Source organism: Diabrotica virgifera, chromosome 3, assembly GCF_917563875.1.
Source record: "Diabrotica virgifera virgifera chromosome 3, PGI_DIABVI_V3a".
NCBI classification, from domain to species: Eukaryota; Metazoa; Arthropoda; class Insecta; order Coleoptera; family Chrysomelidae; genus Diabrotica; species Diabrotica virgifera.
In genome coordinates, this window is record NC_065445.1 from 225,624,318 (window position 1) to 225,643,090 (window position 18,773).

The 18,773-nt window shown below is 32.0% G+C and overlaps 1 protein-coding gene across 1 annotated transcript in view; it reads left to right on the plus strand.

Annotated features, from left to right (window-relative positions):
- Window positions 1-17,847, plus strand: part of LOC114331236 (cytoplasmic dynein 2 heavy chain 1) — a 410,099-nt gene extending 392,252 nt beyond the window's left edge. Inside the window, exons 63-69 of the mRNA XM_050645881.1 lie at window positions 6,327-6,556; window positions 6,743-7,014; window positions 7,724-7,847; window positions 12,265-12,569; window positions 13,461-13,657; window positions 17,307-17,493; window positions 17,593-17,847. Coding sequence (XP_050501838.1) covers window positions 6,327-6,556; window positions 6,743-7,014; window positions 7,724-7,847; window positions 12,265-12,569; window positions 13,461-13,657; window positions 17,307-17,493; window positions 17,593-17,745 — 1,468 coding nt within the window. The 3' untranslated portion in view covers window positions 17,746-17,847. The remainder of the gene's footprint in view (window positions 1-6,326; window positions 6,557-6,742; window positions 7,015-7,723; window positions 7,848-12,264; window positions 12,570-13,460; window positions 13,658-17,306; window positions 17,494-17,592) is intronic.
- Window positions 17,848-18,773: the final 926 nt, after the last annotated feature.

Below are 18,773 nucleotides of genomic sequence, written 5' to 3' on the forward strand. Positions count from 1 at the left end.
GGAAGAAGTCGTTTTTTTCCTCATGTAGTGCTCTATTTAGTCTATGACTTATCCTATTAAGATACGTTTTATTTAATGGATTTCTCGTTTGTTGCCATATGCGTCGAGCTCTTCTCTTTTCTGCTACAAGTTCTCTTATATGGAGGGGAATATTATGATTTTCTTGCACACTTCTTTGACGCTGCGGTATTGCTTCCCACCCTGCTGTTTGTAAAACTGTTGTTCAATGCTTTACTGCTTCCTCTACCTCTTGGTTTTCTTTTATCCTAAAATCTAGTCTAATATTTACATAATAATTAAGTTTATTGTTTCGACATATGGGAGAAAGTTGAAGATTTGATAATATATAAAAAATGTACAGAAAAATGGCGATACAAAATATACAAGCCAATATATATACTATAAAATACTATAAAGGATACAATTGCAGAAAACAGGAAAATATTGGATATCTGTTGGGGGCGATATTGTTTATTGGAGAGGTCATATTTTTTTATTCTTATTCTTCGTGTGCCTCATCTTTTAAGGACATTAATGATCGTCATTGCATATTTTACTCTGTCTGTTGCGGTTCTGAAGAACTCTATTGCTGCTTTTTAACTACACTACTTTAAAATTTTTAAGCAGGGTCGGCGTCATCTCCCCGGTCCTATTTTTCCTTCCACTTTACCTTGTACATATAACTAATCGACCAACTCATATTATATTTCAGCTCTTAGTATACAGGGTGTCCAGAAACTCTACCGACAAACGAAGACAGGAGATTCCTCAGATAATTTTAAAACAATTTAACCCAATTCACCTAGTCCGAAAATGCTTCCTAAGGGAGCTAGAGCTCTTTGAAGATGGCGCCATGTAATTAGTTTTTCTTAAATACCTCCAGAACGCTTCTATTTAGAAAAACGAAAATTTGTATACATATTTACTTTTTAGAAATAAATCGATTCCATCAATTTCGAATTTCTAGTACCGGTCATAGGCGTCCGTTTTGGGTAGGGCAAAGGTTATTTTATCGCATAACTTTTTTGTCTTCCACTTTTAAGCATTTTTGATACTGGATTATTAAATTGTGAGGTATTCTAGTACTAGAAGGTACTCTTACTTTAAGTCGGTAGGACACACCGTTTTCTAGAAAAATCGATTTGAATGTTTTTAGTTTTGCGAATTTGAAAAAAAATGAAAAAAATAAAAAAAAAAACGATGTATTTTACCAACTTAAAGCAAGAGTAACTTTTAGAACTCGAATATCTCATAATTGAATAATCTAATGTCAAAAATACTTAAAAATTAAAGACAATAAAGCTATGATATAAAATAACTGTTGACCTACCCAAAACGGACGCCTATGACCGGTACTACAAATTCGCCATTAATGAAATCGATTAATCTCTGGAATATAAATAAATGTACCAGTTTTCATCTTTCTAAATAGTTTTTTTAATCTTTTTTTTTTTGAAATTCAAAGAACGAAAAATTTTCCAATCGATTTTTCTAGAAAACGGTGTATCCTATCGACTTAAAGTTAGAGTACCTTTCAGTACTAGAACACCTCAGAATTTAATAATTCAGAGTCAAAAATGCTTAAAAATTAAAGACAAAAAAAGTTAGGCGATAAAATAACCGTTGCCCTACCCAAAACGGACGCCTATGACCGGTACTAGAAATTTGCAATGGATGGAATCGATTCATTTCCGGAAAGTAAATATGCGTACCAATTTTCGTTTTTCTAAATAGAAGCGTTCTGGAGGTATCTAAGAAAAACTAATTACATGACGCCATTTTCAAAGAGCTCTAGCTCCCTTAGGAAGCATTTTCGGACTAGGTGAATTGGGTCAAATTGTCTTAAAATTATCTGAGGATTCTCTTGTATTGGTTTGTCAGTAGAGTTTCTGGACACCCTGTATAATCAAAGTAGCTCATCTTTATTTCCTTCATGGTGTTGAGTATTACTTTTTCTTTTTCATCTTTCTTGATGTCTCCGTGTTTATTACTTGTTGTGTCTATAATACTTTCTACATTCATCGATAACACCACATCTCACTGCTGCAAATATTTTTCAGTTGCGTCCATAATTAACCAGTTTTCAACTCCATTATGAAAGGACGAAAAATACGTAACATTTTAATCATCATCATCATTCTACCCGGATCTATCCACTGCTGAATATAGGTGTCCCTCAGTCTTTTCCATGTATGTTCAGTTTTGTGCTGTTTGCATTCAATTTTTTATTGTTTTCTAGTTCTAATTTCTATTCTCAGTTTTCCATTGAATAATACTGCTTTTATCTTATTGAAATCGGTTCTGGTCATCTTAATACGTTATTTTATTTCAAGGCTGCTGTTCCATTGTTCATTTTAGCATTTGTTTCTGGATACTTTTCTAAAGCCTTTCCTTTAACGTAGATTGTTTCGTCTTTAATCTTGTTCTTACTGACAACTATGATTACTTTTGTGTCATTTCTGATCAAATTTGTTTAGTAGTCATAGTTGTATTAATCTTTTGTTATAGTTAAATACCATCTAAAATCTAAAAAGTCACAAGTAATTCAGTCAATAATTTGTACTCTACGAACTCCCTAGTGGGAGAATTTTGGGGTAGTTCTGATTACTTACATTTTATACGTATTTTGGGCTGCTGAATCCGAATATGAGGTTTGCAGACAAAATTTCTTGACGGAACATTGAAAAAGTCGCGAAAAAAGCGAAGAATTTCTGCTTGTTTACATTTTTTTGCTAAAACCTGAAAAGCTATTAACTTTTAGTAAATGGTCTGTTAACAGAAATTAAAGTACTTAAAATTCTCTACAAATATCACTATTTACTTTTTTTTTAGACAAAACGTTCGGTCTAAAGTGCATGTGGAAAATTGTCAATTTTTAACGGTCTCGGCAAAATCCACTTTTTACATTCCAAAACTTTATTTTTTATTAGAATGCTGTTATTTGATAAGTTTGTCTTAGTTTTCTGTACAAATAATAAGTGTTGTTTCATATTATGAATATGGTATGTCTCTTGTGAGAGCTTCCATGAATCGATTCCATCCTAAGGTGCCGGGAATGTCTCTGCTTTTCCCTTAGAGCCACAGAAGATCAGGCACAGATGGAGTCACAGTTTCAGTTGGTGTGAACATTCCCTTTGGATATGTTATCTTGATTTCTAATAAACCTTGAGGTTTTGTCATTTCAAAATGTATTAGTTGAAGAGCTCCCCGACTTCCATAAACATCAGGAGCGGGTTTAGTTTTTAACCGAAGAATGCATTGGTTAGGAGCTACTGCATGTTTTGCTGCAATACAAGAAATGCCACCCATGACGCGAAAAGTGTGGTATGCGTCGATTGTATGTACGTTAAAATCAGCGTTATCATACACTTGTTGTGTAAAGCACGGCTGGTCAATTTTCTGCGGATCGCCTGCGATTGCTGACACTTCCAGACAAGCAACGCGCTTGCTCAAAGTCTTGTAGCGGCAGTAAGGCCCAGATAATTCATCTCACCATTCCTTGCAGGGTTGGCCGTTTTCTCTACAAAAAGTACGGCTCAAGAAAACAGGTTGATGTAGCTTCCTCTTTGGGGTTTTGTTCATCCTATACAGAAGCTGTTCGCCTGGAAGTGTCAGCATTCGCAGGCGATCCGCAGATAATTTACCAGCCGTGCTTTTCACAACAGATGTACGATAACGCTGATTTTGATGTACATACAATCGAAGGATACCAGACTTTTAAAGTCGTAAGTGGGATTCCTTGTATTGCACCAAAACATGCAGTAGCTCCTAACCAATCCATTCCTCGATTAAAAACGAAACCCGCGCCTGAGGTTTATGGAAGTCAGTGAGCTGCTCAAGTAATTCATTTTAAAAGGACAAAACCTCAAAGTTTATCAGAAATTAAGATAACAGATCCGAAGAAAATGTTCACACCAACTGAAACAGACTCTATAATATGTGCCTAGTCTTCTCTGGCTCTAAGGGAAAATAGAGACATTCCCGGCCTTTTAGGATGGAATGGAATCATTGAAGCTGTCACAAGAGACATACCAAATACACTAAAATTTATTATTTGTGCAGAAAACTGGTAGAAATTTATGAAATGACAGCATTCTAATAAAAAATAAAGTTTTGGAATGTAAAAAGTGGGTTTTGCCGAGACCGTCAAAAAATTCGCAATTTTCAACTTGCATTTTAGACCAGACGGTTCGCCTGAAAAAGGTAGATAGTTATATTTGTAGAGAATTCTAAGTACTTTAATTTCTGTTAACAAACCAGTGACCGAAAGCTAATAGTTTTCGAGATTTAAGCGAAAAATCGAGAAAAAGCAGACATTTTACGCTTTTTTTGCTATTTTTTCAATGTTCCGTCACGAAATTTTGTCCGCAAACCTCATATTCGGTTTCAACAGCCCAAAATACATATATAATGGAAGAAATCAGAACTACTCCAAAACTACCCTAGTCAAAACACAATTTTATTGAATTAGAGAGCGTCCGAAAGCAAGCAAATAAGGCCAATTACGTGCCAAGATGTCCCAGGGATATCATCTGGAAAAATAAAGATAGGAAGCTGGAAGGGAAAGTACGCATAATACACAAATCATTTGTAAGACCGAACACGACGTATACGATAGAAACAAGATCTGACATAGCAGAAAGTAAGAGTATACTGAAAACATCAAAACTAAGAACGTTGAGGTCAATAATTGGAAAAATACTGAGAGAATACCGAACGATAGAATTAGAGATATCTGTAACATACAAGGCATAGTACGATGGGAAGGACAGAGAAAATGAGAGTAGAATCAGCATGTGATGAGAATGGACACCGAGAAAATAGCCCGTATAGCCAGAGATTTAAAGCCAATAGGCAAAAGGGACCAATAGGAAGGTCCTTTAAAAGGTGTTGAGATAGTTAGCAGTCAACATCCCGGCTACGAACACAAGCTCAAAGTCGATTAACCCTCGTAAGGCGGTGCTTAGATTCTTACGTAAACATCGGTGCGGTGTGCATTTGCACCCCATCCGTATATTCATTTTTTTTATATGTGAACGTTGGAGAAATTGATTTGAAAGATAATTTAGAACTTGTTTTTCATATTATGAAACATAATTTTACAAACAAAGTACTCATTTCTTCTTAAAAACAATATTATCGCTGCAAGACAAATACATGAAATTTTTCACAGCATGAGCAACACAAAGTTTTTACAAACAGTATACTTATGCTGGGACTTTCGGTCTTTTTTCTCTGACATAAATAACACCGACATTGTCCCACAGCTCTGTTAGTTCCAGCAGAAGCGTTTAATTCAGGATGACATTTTCATTATTTGCACCTTACAGTCATTTTTCCCAAAAAAAAAACATGTAAATGCAAAGAGTTTTAAATGCTGTAATGGGTGGAATACGTTTAGAATTGAATTTAATGCGAATGAAAAAATCAACAAAAATCAAAAAAATGTATTAAAAAAGATAGGTGAGGAAAACGAGGTTACGTAACCCTTACGAGGGTTAAGAACAGGTCAAGAGGCCTAATATAAGAAGAAGAAGAAATATTCAAAAATACCTTCTAAGACATAAAAATAAGTTTTTTCATACAGATCACCAATTTGAAAAGAGGGAGCGAACTGACCAAATATAATCGCACTTAACCTTTAACTACCCGCGCATCAAGTTATAAGATAACTACACGCGTGGCGTACTTTATACGCCACAAGAAAATACACTTAAAAATAGCAGATTTGTTTATTTTTTTTTGACAAAAAACATTTAGTTGTTTGTTAGAAACCTTATTCAGCATCAGTGAATACTTGGAGTTCCTTCTCAGTAAGCCAATTGGGATTTATAACTGGAATAACTGGATTCCATGATAAATAAAATTACTAATAAAAAACTTTTGGAGTGTGATTTTTTTACTGGAAAAAAAGTATTGTTTATAAGGAAAAATATATTTTGTGCCATAATGACTAAAAAACAATTGAAATATGAACTTATGTTACTACTTACATTAATATAATCGTGGCGTATATTGTCCACCACCGGAAACAACAAATACTAAACTGTAAATTACGATCTTCCCAGAACGCCGATTTTAACGAAACTAAAACTAAATTGTAAAGCACATTCCAGTGATAGGTTAGAGAGATAAACAAGGTCAAAAGTTAAATTTTTAAATATATTTGCAGTAGAATTCTTATATCTGGTGTACAAAATACGCCAGCGCGTGTAGTTTTAAGGTTAAAGTACCTACAAAATAATATTATGTTCTACATTTCAATAACATTATGTACGTTTTATTGCCTTTTTTATTACCTCTTTTTTGATTAAATTTTTTTCTAGATTGTGGTTGGTATCTGAACCTACTCCAAACTTTAATTTTGTTTTGGCACAGAATAGCTTAAAAGTAGTTTATGAAACATCACAAGGAATAAGAAACAACATTCTAAGAACATTTGCTACATTTGGAGAAAAGTATATTGATAAGTTGAATGCCAATTCTGCCAAAATATTTTTCGTGTTAGCCTGCGTACATGCGTTGTTTCAAGAAAGAAGAAAATATATTCCGCAAGGTATTTCCTTTTTATTTATTTATTTATATTGGAGACTCGGATTTAGGTTGTTACCAGAGTTTTGCTTTTTGTTTTCCGGTATGAGAGATCTATAGTGCTTCAGTACTTTAGATTTCCCATTGATTAAAAAATTAATATGATACACTTTTTAAAAAGTGCTTTTACAAGTACAATTTCACGTTTTAGGTTGGTCAAAATACTACGATTTTAGTGATACCGATCTGTCTACAAGTGTAAAATTGGTAGAAGATCTCTGGAGCAATCAAGGGCCACAAATTCCATGGCGTTTTATATCTGGATTGACCTCTGATGCGGTGTACGGAGGTAGAATTGAAAATATAGATGACTTAAAAATTGTGCATTCCTATACTAAACAGTATTTTGTTGATGATGTGATAAGCCACCGTTGGAAACCTTTCGGTCTGAATCTAACTGTGCCAAATGTGCCACAATACAAGGTATTTGATTTTTGTATTATATCACCTAACAAACCATATACATCTTCTCTATATTCTAAGGATTTCCACAGTTTTTACTGTATACCTTCACTCAATCGTTCCCTCCAGTCTTTTCTGTATTGCCAGTCGCAGGAAAATTGTGACTCGTTCAGTGAAAATTGTGACGCTTGTCACGCTTGTTGTGTAAAATGACGCTTAAGTATTCTCAACTAAAATACTTGGACTAAAATACTAAAATACTGCAACTTGCAAAAGATGCCACAAGAAAATAGCTTCAGAACAATCGTTTCTTTTCGTGTTGATTTCTATTAATATTTTTCTTTGTCATTTATGTGCCTTTGTGACATGCCTTTGTCATGCATAAAATGAATGAGTTGTACGATTTATAGACATGATAGAAAGACTGAGCGATCTTCAGAGATTCGAGGAAAAAACAAGTTTGTTATATACTTTATACCCTCTTACGGTTTTAAAAAATCATATAATTTTTTGAAATATATATTGAGTTTATTTTTTATCTCTTTTTACTACATATTATGTCGGTGTTGCATTTACTGCGTTTCAAATTTATCTCATTGTTATCTAAATTAACATTTTTAGTTTTTCTGTTTCAGAGAGGACATTAAATGTAAATTTAATTTGAACAAAACTTTAGACTACCTTGCAAATTAAGGACATATCAAATATAAACTTATTTATTTGTTTGTAGGAATACATAAAAATGGTTAAACAATTTCCTTCAGCGGATAAACCATCGCTGTTTGGACTAGCGGAAAATATTAACAAAGCTTGGGAAAAACAAATTTCACTTAGAATAACATCAGAACTAAAAAGTAAGTTTTATGGACATACATAGATAAAAACCAATAGACTTCTTCTTCATGTACAGTGCTCGTTTATCGAACGTTGGCTATCAAATTGGCTACAGTAATTTTGTTGAGGGCAGCTCGGAAAAGGGATGCAAAGGATCTGTTAAACCATTCTCTCAGGTTTTTAAGCCATGATGTTCTTCTTCGACCTGGCCCGTTTCTTCCGTTTACCTTGCCTTGTATTATTAAATGGAGTATAAAATGAAGTATAAAATGGAGTATAAATGGAGTTATATCTCTCTGAGTTCGCATAACATATCCAAAATATTTTTAGATTTTTAACTGTTCTGACGACTTCCGTGAATTCTCCCATCCGGTGCAAAACAATTTCGTTACGAACTCTATCCACCCAATTTATTCGTAGGATCCTCCGGTATACCCAGATTTCAAAGGCTTCCAATTTCTTGAGAAGAGTATCTGTTAAAATCCAACCTTCGACACCGTACAAAAGAGTAGATAACACATAACATCTCACTAATCTAATTTTAAGATTCAAAGTAATGTTCTTTCCACATAAAAGTTTCTTTATATTAAAGAATGCAGCTCTGGTCTACTCTGTACGTATTCTAATTTTTTGCTCATGTCCCAGTTCTCATTTAGATTACAACCAAGGTAGGTGATACAGTTTGTTCTCTCTAATTGTTCACCATAAGCTGTTACTACTTCCGGTTGTATTGGTGTCTTACTGACAACCATCACCTTGGTATTTGCGGTGATTAACTTGAGTCCATATTCATCACATCTTGTGGTAATTCTATTAATCAGATGTTGAAGTTCTTCATAATTGCTCGCAATTGTAATCCGTGTAATCCGCGTATCTCAAATTATTAATATTAACGCCATATTAATTATGACGCCATAATACCATATTGAGCATTATCCACTGCTTTATTCAAAACAAACTCAGAATACAATGACATTTTAAATATTAAAAAATAGACTTATTATTTCATTTTTTTTTCCCGAAGGCCGTCTGTTATAAACTGGTCGAACTGTAGTCAGATGGATTTGTTCTACAAATTTCATTTATTTATAGTATTCATTCTAAGACTCTAGATTTCTGCCAAGTCTGTCTATTAGTCCTTAAACACTTGTTGACTCTTCCGTTATTAGAATACGTAGAATGACAAACGAGTTGGCGAATGAGAAATGAAAGATGGTACTAAAGGCGAGACATTTGACCTCGGACTTCCCGTTCCACAGTTATAATATGAAAATACTCTTTTAATTGAAATAATCTTCTCCTTGATGTACCTATCCGTGAAGAATTTTGTCGATCATCATGGTATTCTTCACTTTATCTGCAGCCACGCGGACAAGCTGCACACTGCACATATGTTGTGTTGAACCTGGTTCTGAAGTTCTTTATGCATATATTAATTCATTTCGCATAATGTGTCCAAAATATTCCAACTTTCAAGGTTTGATGGTGGTCCCCATTCTTCTAAGGACTTCCTCATTTGTGACCCGATCAGTCCACGGGATTTTAAGGATTCTCTGATATAGCCACATCTCAAGTGCTTCCAATTTTCGGCGCATATCTTCGTTCAAGGTCCGTGATTCAACACCATAAAAAAGGGCAGAGAAGAAGTAGGATCTCAGCATCCTTTCTTTTATACCAAGAGAAAGGTTGTAGCTCTTGAAAAAGGCCCCCATAAGGATGAAGGTTAATGTCGCTTTTCCGATGCTCACTTTTTTCTCTTGGTTGTTGGTCCATTCTTCATTTATTATGGTGCCGAGATAGTTATAGTGCTTCACTCTTTATACAGGGGTTTGGTTGATGTAGAGTTGACCTTCTGTTATCTTTTTCTTGTTACTGATTATAAGCTTTGTCTTCTTTACGTTTATCTTGAGTCCATATTGTTGACTGTAATACATGATTTTGTTCGTGAGGACTGAAAAAGTCCTCTTCATGGGCATTTTTCAGTGCGTCAAAAATAATAGAAAAAAGATAATTCCGTAACAATACACATTTATAACATTTATTCTAACATGACATTTTAGTTAAATCTGGCAGTTGTCACATTTTATTTGCAATTTGGCCTAAAAACAAATCAATTGTGTTTATTGCATTTATAAAATGGTATTTTCTTTGATTTGTATAGTTTTATAATTTGTACAGATTATATTCTAAATAAATGTTATAAATGTCTGTAATCACGGACGTGCTTTTTTTTTCTGTCACATACAATTTAATGCTTTAGAAAGAAATCTAAAAACTGTGACGCACTGAAAGATGCCTATGAGAAAAAGAATATACGCGATATATTATTTGACCGCCTTGGCAAGACGAGAACAAATATGTACTTCCGGTTTTTATGTCACAGGAGGGAGATCCAGTACAGCCATCATAGCTGGCGTTTTTGTGCTCCTGATAGATCCTGTGATGCAAACAGGCCTTTACATCCTGTATAGTTTGGAGGATGGCACTTATTTGCGCTGCAACTTTGGCCACTATACTACTTATTCTTATGTAATTTCTGGTTTTACAACCATATTATGAATCTAATATATATAACATGTTTTAAACCCCACATTGTTCCATGGGTTTCCATCTGGTTACCATTAACGTAGTATCTTGGTTATTAGTTCTATTTGGTGATTTGAACTAAGCTTCAAGTCTAATATTACCCCAAGGTACTTGACTTCACTCACCAGGTTTAAATGCGTAGCGATGTTTAGAGGACCTAATCTCTCTAAATTCCTCTTTTTAAACCAATATTCAAGGTCTGCTTGATCTGCGTCCCAGTTTCTTTTAAGAAGATTACTATGTCTCCTAGATAGGCTCACTGCCTCTCAAAACAGATGTGTCGATGGTCTGAACAGATCTGTAAAATATCACACAACACTATGTAACACAATATTATGCTAATCATAGATAAATATCTTGATAAAAAAAAGAATATGTGTGTACTTTGTACGCACGTAAGAAGTTATACGTCTATTATATATGATTTCAACGAAATCAATATACTTTAAACAGTATATTTAAATTATATTTAAATATTAAACTAATTTTAATACATACTACTTTGCAAAAATTTTTATTAAATCAATACCAGAAATTAAGAAAAATAAAAGGATAAAACACACGCAAACACATTAAAAAATGAAACAAAGAAATTATTTCTGAACAATAATTTTTGGCAAAAATTTTAACTATCTATATACGTATTTTCTAAAAAAATATAATAAATATATTTATAATCATAAAATGTATAAAAAAAATAAAAAAATAAAAAAATAAAAACTTGCGTCGGTGATCGAACCTGCGTCTATCAGGTTGTTAGATTTTGAAATCCCCGCACGCAGAATTTAGTTACCGAGACATGTGAATAATGTGAGAAGATACATCCAAGTGAAAGTTTTAACCTTTTTTTTTTGACAGTTGTATAATCTCTTAGTTTAATCAATTTAGTTTGTCAAAAATGAATAACCATTTTCAATTTCGTTGCAACACGAAACTACAGCCGCATCATTATTCCAGTTCAATAGAGAGTGCAGCAAGCACATCTACCGGTTTCTAAACTTATTAATTAGTCTCTCATCAGCAGGTATATTGTGCTCTCCCTGACCCAACTAAGACAAACCCCGGCGTGCAGTCACGGATTACAACGAACGAAATGGCAGGGATGCCCTACCGGCAACTGCTAGTTTTTTTTTCAAATTAATTTAATTTTTGTGGAATTAAAATATTAAAATACAACAAAACATAGACTAAAGAAAAAATATATTAGATGAAGATTGGTAAAAATTTTGTTGGTAATCAAATTATGTAAATCAAAGCATTAGGTACCTACTAGATAGGAACATTTTCCAAATAGGCATGTAATTTTTCATTAAAATACTGAAACATTTAAATTACATATCTGTTGCCTTTAAAAACTATCTAAAAAGTTACTACAATTATAAACTTGCTTTTGTCTGTGTCCTCACAACAATAAGAACTAATATACAAAACATTTGTTTACCCATAACCATTGACGTATTAATAAAATAACCGACATATTGAACAATTGTTGACAGCTCATTGTAATTACCCAATCAGAGCCCGTATAACGTTTGAGGCGCTCAGGACCAAGACTTTTGATGAATTCGCGCACGTATAAATTTACTCCCAACGCGCCTAAAGAAGTATAACTTCAAAAATATCCATATAATTATGTAGTTAGGTGTAATACCAAGATGGACGAGAAGTCTGCAAGGGAACTATAACAAAATTCTTTTAAACCTATAATTTGGAAAAGGCTTTCGCTCTAGGGGTTGAAAACTCTTATAATATATCAATATTTTCCAATAATTTGATATTTGTTTTAAATATTCAACAATGAAAATTAAAATTTACCTCATTTATAACTACTGTGGGTTATTTTATTTTCAGATTTCTACCTACGAAAAAGTGTTTCTACCAATTTCCACCAGGAGACATTCCAGAAAGGTTTACTACCTTTTCTTTCACTTTGGAAAAAGTTAAATCAGGGACAAAATTTTATCAGAATGACAACTGAAACTAAACCCGTAACAAATTCTATCATAGAAACATTCCTGAATGAAGAGTTCGAAAATGCAATAATGTTGCTACAGACGATTCACAAATATTTTACATTACTGAATAAGATTTGTAAGGGAATTGTGACAGCTGATGGAAAGACATTAGGTGTTGGTTATTCGTTGCTAAATTATGGGGTAGGAACATCAATTTTTTATTTATCAAATAAAATGTATAATATGTAATTTTGCGAGAATTTGATATATAGGCCATTACACGAATATAAGACTGGTTTGGATTGTCGCGACAATGAATATTTTAATCTGCAACATAGGAAGTACGAACGTAATTGGCTCTAATAATTAGTCCAATAAACAACAACGTAATTTTCAATTTACTTTCGTTCTTTATATTTTGCACAGTAAAATATTCGTTGTCGAGATAATCCAAAACAATCGTATATTCGTGGAATAGGGTATATACTCGGTTCGCTAAACTCAGACACAACTGGCTAGTGGTTTTAGTAGGTAATTTGTAATTAGTAGTGGTAACAAAAAACCTTTCGCTACTTCCGCAAAAATATTTTAAGAGTTTCAAAATGTTTAACTCTCTGACTAATGCTGACTAATCATGGTATTATCATTTCTGACTAATATATCTCTATGTAAAATGAACCAGACACAGTCAACAAGAAATGAATAATGATTTTGAAAGCATAAAAATATTCTTAAGTTAAACAAAAGCAACGGCCAAAAAATTATATCCAAGGAATCTGAGGAAAACCTAAAAAAAAGAAAAATCTGCAAATCAATCTTGGATAACCAAAATACACTCGAGTTATTAAAGATAAAAACAAAAATAATTAAAGCAAAAAAACTTGAATGAGAATTTGTGAAGAACTAAAATTTTTGTAGAAAAACATGACAAAAAATGATTCACAATATTTATTTATTTTTTTTTTGAATTTTTAACAATAAGCATTTGGTTTTATATATACAAAAAAATAAATAAACAAAATAAAAAAATAAGCTACAAAAAAATAACATGTATAATTGCCATTATAGCATTTTTTTTTTGTTATGTCACAGACACCAAAGCCTTGGTTGGACTTGTGGAACGGTCCCAAAGAACCTACACAGTACTTGAAAATCTGTATGACTAAGATAATTGCCTTATCAAAATTGAAAGACGAAAATATTAACCGACTATTGGATAAACCCGTAAACCTAGCTGGGTTGTTTCATCCAGAAGCTTTTATTGCATCATATAAACAGGATTTTTCAAAGTAAGTAAACATTATTATTTATAATTCGTCGTACTGATTTCACCTTGTGATTACTCTTGTTTTAAAATAAGATCTAGAATAAATCCATTATTTATTTATTTATTTTAAATATAACATTATAACAATGATATTCTAAACTTATTTTTTGTACCATTTAAAGGTACTAGTACATTTTAGAACACCAAAATCAATCATTTTTTTCAAGAACTTTTTTTCTCAGAATCTTTATCAAAAAATGAACATATAACTTTTTACATATTAATATCTAACTCTTAGAGAGCACAAAAAATATATCTTTTTTCATTTATGCACGTACACTAATATTGTAGAGGGCGCAAAAGTCGAGGTCTCCAAAATTGAATGCGGACAGTTAATCTCAGGATATTCTGAAACAGAAAAATCGTACTGCGTTTGAAAAAGAAAGGTTTCTTACTTGACAATTTACCACAACTTATCTAAAAAATAAAAAAATAATATTTTTTAACCATGAAAAACTAAAGAAAAACGGGCGATTTTTTCCCAAAAATTTTTCAAATTTCCGTAAAATCTTTTTTTTGCGCAATTTTTCACTAATGTTGGTAAATTGTCACGTAAGAACCCTACCTTCTTGAAATGCCGTACGATTGTTTTGTTTCAGAGATCCCAATCCTGAGATTAGCTGTCCGCCATTAGAACTACTTTTCTTCGAGGCCTCAAATTTGGCGCCCTCTACAAGATTAGTGTACGTACATAAATGAAAAAAGATATATTTTTTGTATTCTCTGAGAGCTAGATATTAATATTCAAAAAACTTTATGTTCACTTTTGATAAACGTTCTGAGAAAAAAAAAATCTTAAAAAAATGCTTATTTTTGTTGTTGTAAACTTTACTAGTACATACCTTAATGCAATGTAGTATTTTTTTGGAAATGAGCCACAATTTTACTTTAACGTATTTATTTCACGTTTCGATTTCCGCTTGAAATGTAAATGTGGAATAGAATAATTAAAAGCTAAAAGAACTAAAATGTGAAAAGAAAAAAAATTTGATACAGAATCGTAAAGAAAGCAGAAAATGGACGAGGAACTAAAGTAGATTAAGACGACACAGGAAATAGGTATATGGATCTGCGAAAAATAAAACGAAGAAACCACAAAAAAATTAAAATAATACCAGTGAAAACTGAAAAACCGTGGGAAAAAACTTTTTGTTTCTTAATGACGCAGGTGCAAAATTTCGCGCCGTGTTTTAAATGCATTCATTTTTTTCGAATCCTGAGAAAAGGAATAAGTGTGTTTGAAAAATTTAAATGCAGAATAAACGACTGCATTCTTACCGAGTGCCTAAAGTCATTGAAAAGTTCTATAATGTTTATTTTAACAAGTCACAGGGATAAGAAAAAAGAAAAAATTTAGTGTGATTTTTAATTTCAAATATCTCATCCAAAAGAAACTTTTTGGCTATTTTAAGGAACTTTCGGCCGTCGGTAATAATGTAATTTTTTTTTATTCTTCATTTAAATGTTTCAAAAATATTGTTCTGAAGCTATTTCCTTGTGGCATTTTTATGATTAATTATTTATATGGGAAATAAGCCACAATTAAAATGAAAAAATATATATTTTGTATTTTGACAACGGCACCCGATTTGGGCGTCGAAACGTTAATAAAATTATTTTTTTCATTTTAATTGTGGCTTATTTCCCATATAAATAATTTTTCAAGAATAATTAGTAGTTTTCTAAGGATTCGCAAAAAATTTATGTATTTAAAAAATATTCGCGAGAAATTTTGCGCAAACGTACTAGTACGTTCTTTAACGGTAAAATATTGCAATACCTCTAAATTTTAAAGAACCGCTTGGATTGACATGAAATTTGGCATACACGTAGCTAATAAGTCAAAGAAAAAAAGTGATATTGTGCCCATGTGTGCTTTCCTTCTGGGGGAGGGTTTCACCCATTCTCGGGGGTGAAAAAATATACGTCCAAAATAAGTCCGGAAATGGATAAACTAATAAATTCTAAGCAACATTTGCTCTATAGATTTTTTTCATCAAGTTTTGCATTTCAAAGTCAATTCTTTTCGAGTTATTTACGAGTGAATATGTTAATTTTTTAACAAAATAACCACGTTTTTAGACGGTTTTTCGCATATAACTCAAAAAGTAAGTATATTATCGAAAAAAATGTTCTTAGTAAAAATATAGCCTATAAAAAAGTGAACAAAATGGTGTATACATGAAGTCTTTAGACCTCGTAGAAGCAGAATTATAGATAATGAAAAATAGGTTCCAATTCGTCAAAGTCCAAATCGAATAGTTTAACATGAAATAATAAAAAGAAATAAGCACTTTTGGGGAAAACTCATGACAACTTTTTTAAAGTATTTAAAAAAACTTTATTTCTGTTTTACAACAAAATATCTAACATCAGAAGTAAACAAGTTACGCTCAATATAATGTTGGTACCTCTTTTTTTGGTACAAAAATCGAGAAAATTATCCCCTATTTATCATCTAAAATGAACTTAATCGTTACCACTCCAAGATGCTTTACCCGTGTATGTATTGTTGATACGATCTGTAAGTTTCTTTGGTTCAACGTCCTTATTTTTGAAAGGGCTGTAGTTGAAAATGCTTGAAGGAGTCACTATTCATGAGTGTATGCATATTTTGAACAGCCATATCTTAACCAATTTTTGTCTTACAGAAAAACAAAAAAATGTGAGATATTCAAAAAGGTAAATCTGACTTTTTTGTTATTTCGAATAATTTTTAAGTTATTTAAAAAAAAGGGTTTCATCAAAATTAAAATTTTTAAAAATTTTATTTTAAAATGAAATTTTTTCAAAAATAAGCACTTTGAATCGATGAAACTTACAGATCATATAGAAACAACATAAATAAAGCAAACTGTAAAGCGGCACCGATTAATTTCATTTTAGTTGCAAATGAGGGGGTGGTTTTTCCGATTTTTTTGCCAAAGCAAAAGGGACCAACTTTAGATTGAGCGTGATGTGCTTACATTTGATGCTAGAAACTTTATTTATAAAAACAGAAATAAGGCTTTTTTCAACACTTTAAAAAAGTTGTAATGAGATTTTTCCAAAAAGGTCTTCATTTTTTGGGCATTTCACGGTGTAAAATTATATTTGAAATTTGGCGAATATGAACCTATTTTTCATTAGCAATAACTCTGCTTCTACTAGGTCGAAAGACTTCATGCATACACCATTCTGTTTACTTTTTTACAGGCTATATTTCTGCTATAAATGTTTTTTCGATAAAATACTTACTTTTTGAGTTATTTGCGAAAAAGGGTCTAAGAACGTGGTTATTTTGTTGAAAAATGAACATATTCACTCGTAAATAACTCGAGAAGTATTGAATTAATGAAAAAACTCTATGAAAAAAAGTTGCTTAGAATTAGTCAGTTTCCGGATTAATTTTGGACGACGTATCTTTTTTTACCCCCGAGAAGGGATGAAATTTGCCTCCAGGGCAAAAGCACACATCGTTGCAATATCACTTTTTTTCCTTGACATGTTGGCTGTGCGTGTGCCAGATTTCATGTCAATAGAAGTAGTTATTTAAAATTTACAGCAAAAACCGTCAAAGAATGTACTACACTTAATTTACGTAATTCTCAAAAACATTATAAACTTTATAGGAACAATGGTGTACCGTTGGATGAACTTAAGTTGTTTACCAGTTGGAAGCCTAAAACAGATTGTTTAATTCTATCTAACTTACTGATTGAAGGAGGTATTTTTGAAAATGGTATAATAAGACAATGTACACCAAACACAGAAAATGTTACAACTACTCCTAACTGCTACCTAAGTTGGGTCAAAAAGGTAATTCTTTTTTTAGTAGTTATATTGGATGTTTATCCAAGATAGCATTATTATAAATAAACTAATAAGTAATAAAATTTAAACATAAAAAAATTTTAGGGACAAGTTTTGCAGGACGAAAATAGTATTGATGTGCCATTGTACACCTCAGCAAGCAGAGAGATGAAAATTATTTCTCTGCAGATACCATGCGAAAAGAATGAGAAAGACAAATGGTTATTATCTGGAATAGCATTATATTTAGAGTATTAAATCAACTTTTGTTACAAAACCGAAACACATACACATAATATTTTAGTCAAATTATTTCACATACAGCATATTTAAGTTATAAATAAATATTTATGAAAATTAGTGTGTTAAACTATTTTTTGTTAAAAATCCCTTTTTGTTAAAAAGAAAAAACATACCCCTCCAGGAAAACGACAGTTGTTTTGAATAGTACGGACCCACGTAGTAAAAACTTATATGTTTCCTGCAGCCAATTTCTCCGACAAAATAATTAGTTATTAACAAATCGACAAATGGACAAAGATCAAAAAACGATTAATTTTCGCTTTTTTCATCTATCAGAAAAAAGTCAAGCATTTTAAACAAAACTTGAGGTGGGGTGGGAGGTAACTTTAAAATCTTAAATAGCAACCTCCATTTTTTATTACAGATTTGGATTCGTCGTGAAAAATTAAGCAACATTGATTCAAAACATTTTTTAGAATTGTTGATAGATGGCGCTATATCTGGAAAAAGACGATCTATCAACAATTCTAAAAAATGTTTCAAATAAATGTTACTTAATTTTTCATGACGAATAAAAATATGCAATAAAAATGTAGGTTGCTATTGAATATTTTAAATTTACGCCCACCCCACCTCTAGGGGGTGAGGTGCAGGGTCATGTTTAGCGTTATTCGATAGGTTTTTAAAATCAACTATTTTCAATGGGAAATAAGCCACAATTTTACCAAAAAAATGATTTTATTAAAGTTTCGAAGCTCAAATCTGGTTTCGTTATCAAAATAGAAAATACTACTAAAATAAGAAAAAGGTTGTTGCTAAGTAAAAAAATTCTTCTAATAATTTATTTAATCTGACCCATTTATATTGGCAATTCAGAGGTATATTATACATTTTAAAGTAGAAGACTTTAAAATGATATCGCCAATATTTATGAGTTGCGTTCCTGGGACGACTTTACTAAAAGATAGTTCATTCGATTCATCATCATCCAGCCTCAAAAGTCCACTGCTGAACATAGGCCTCCTCCCCTCGTTTCCAACCCC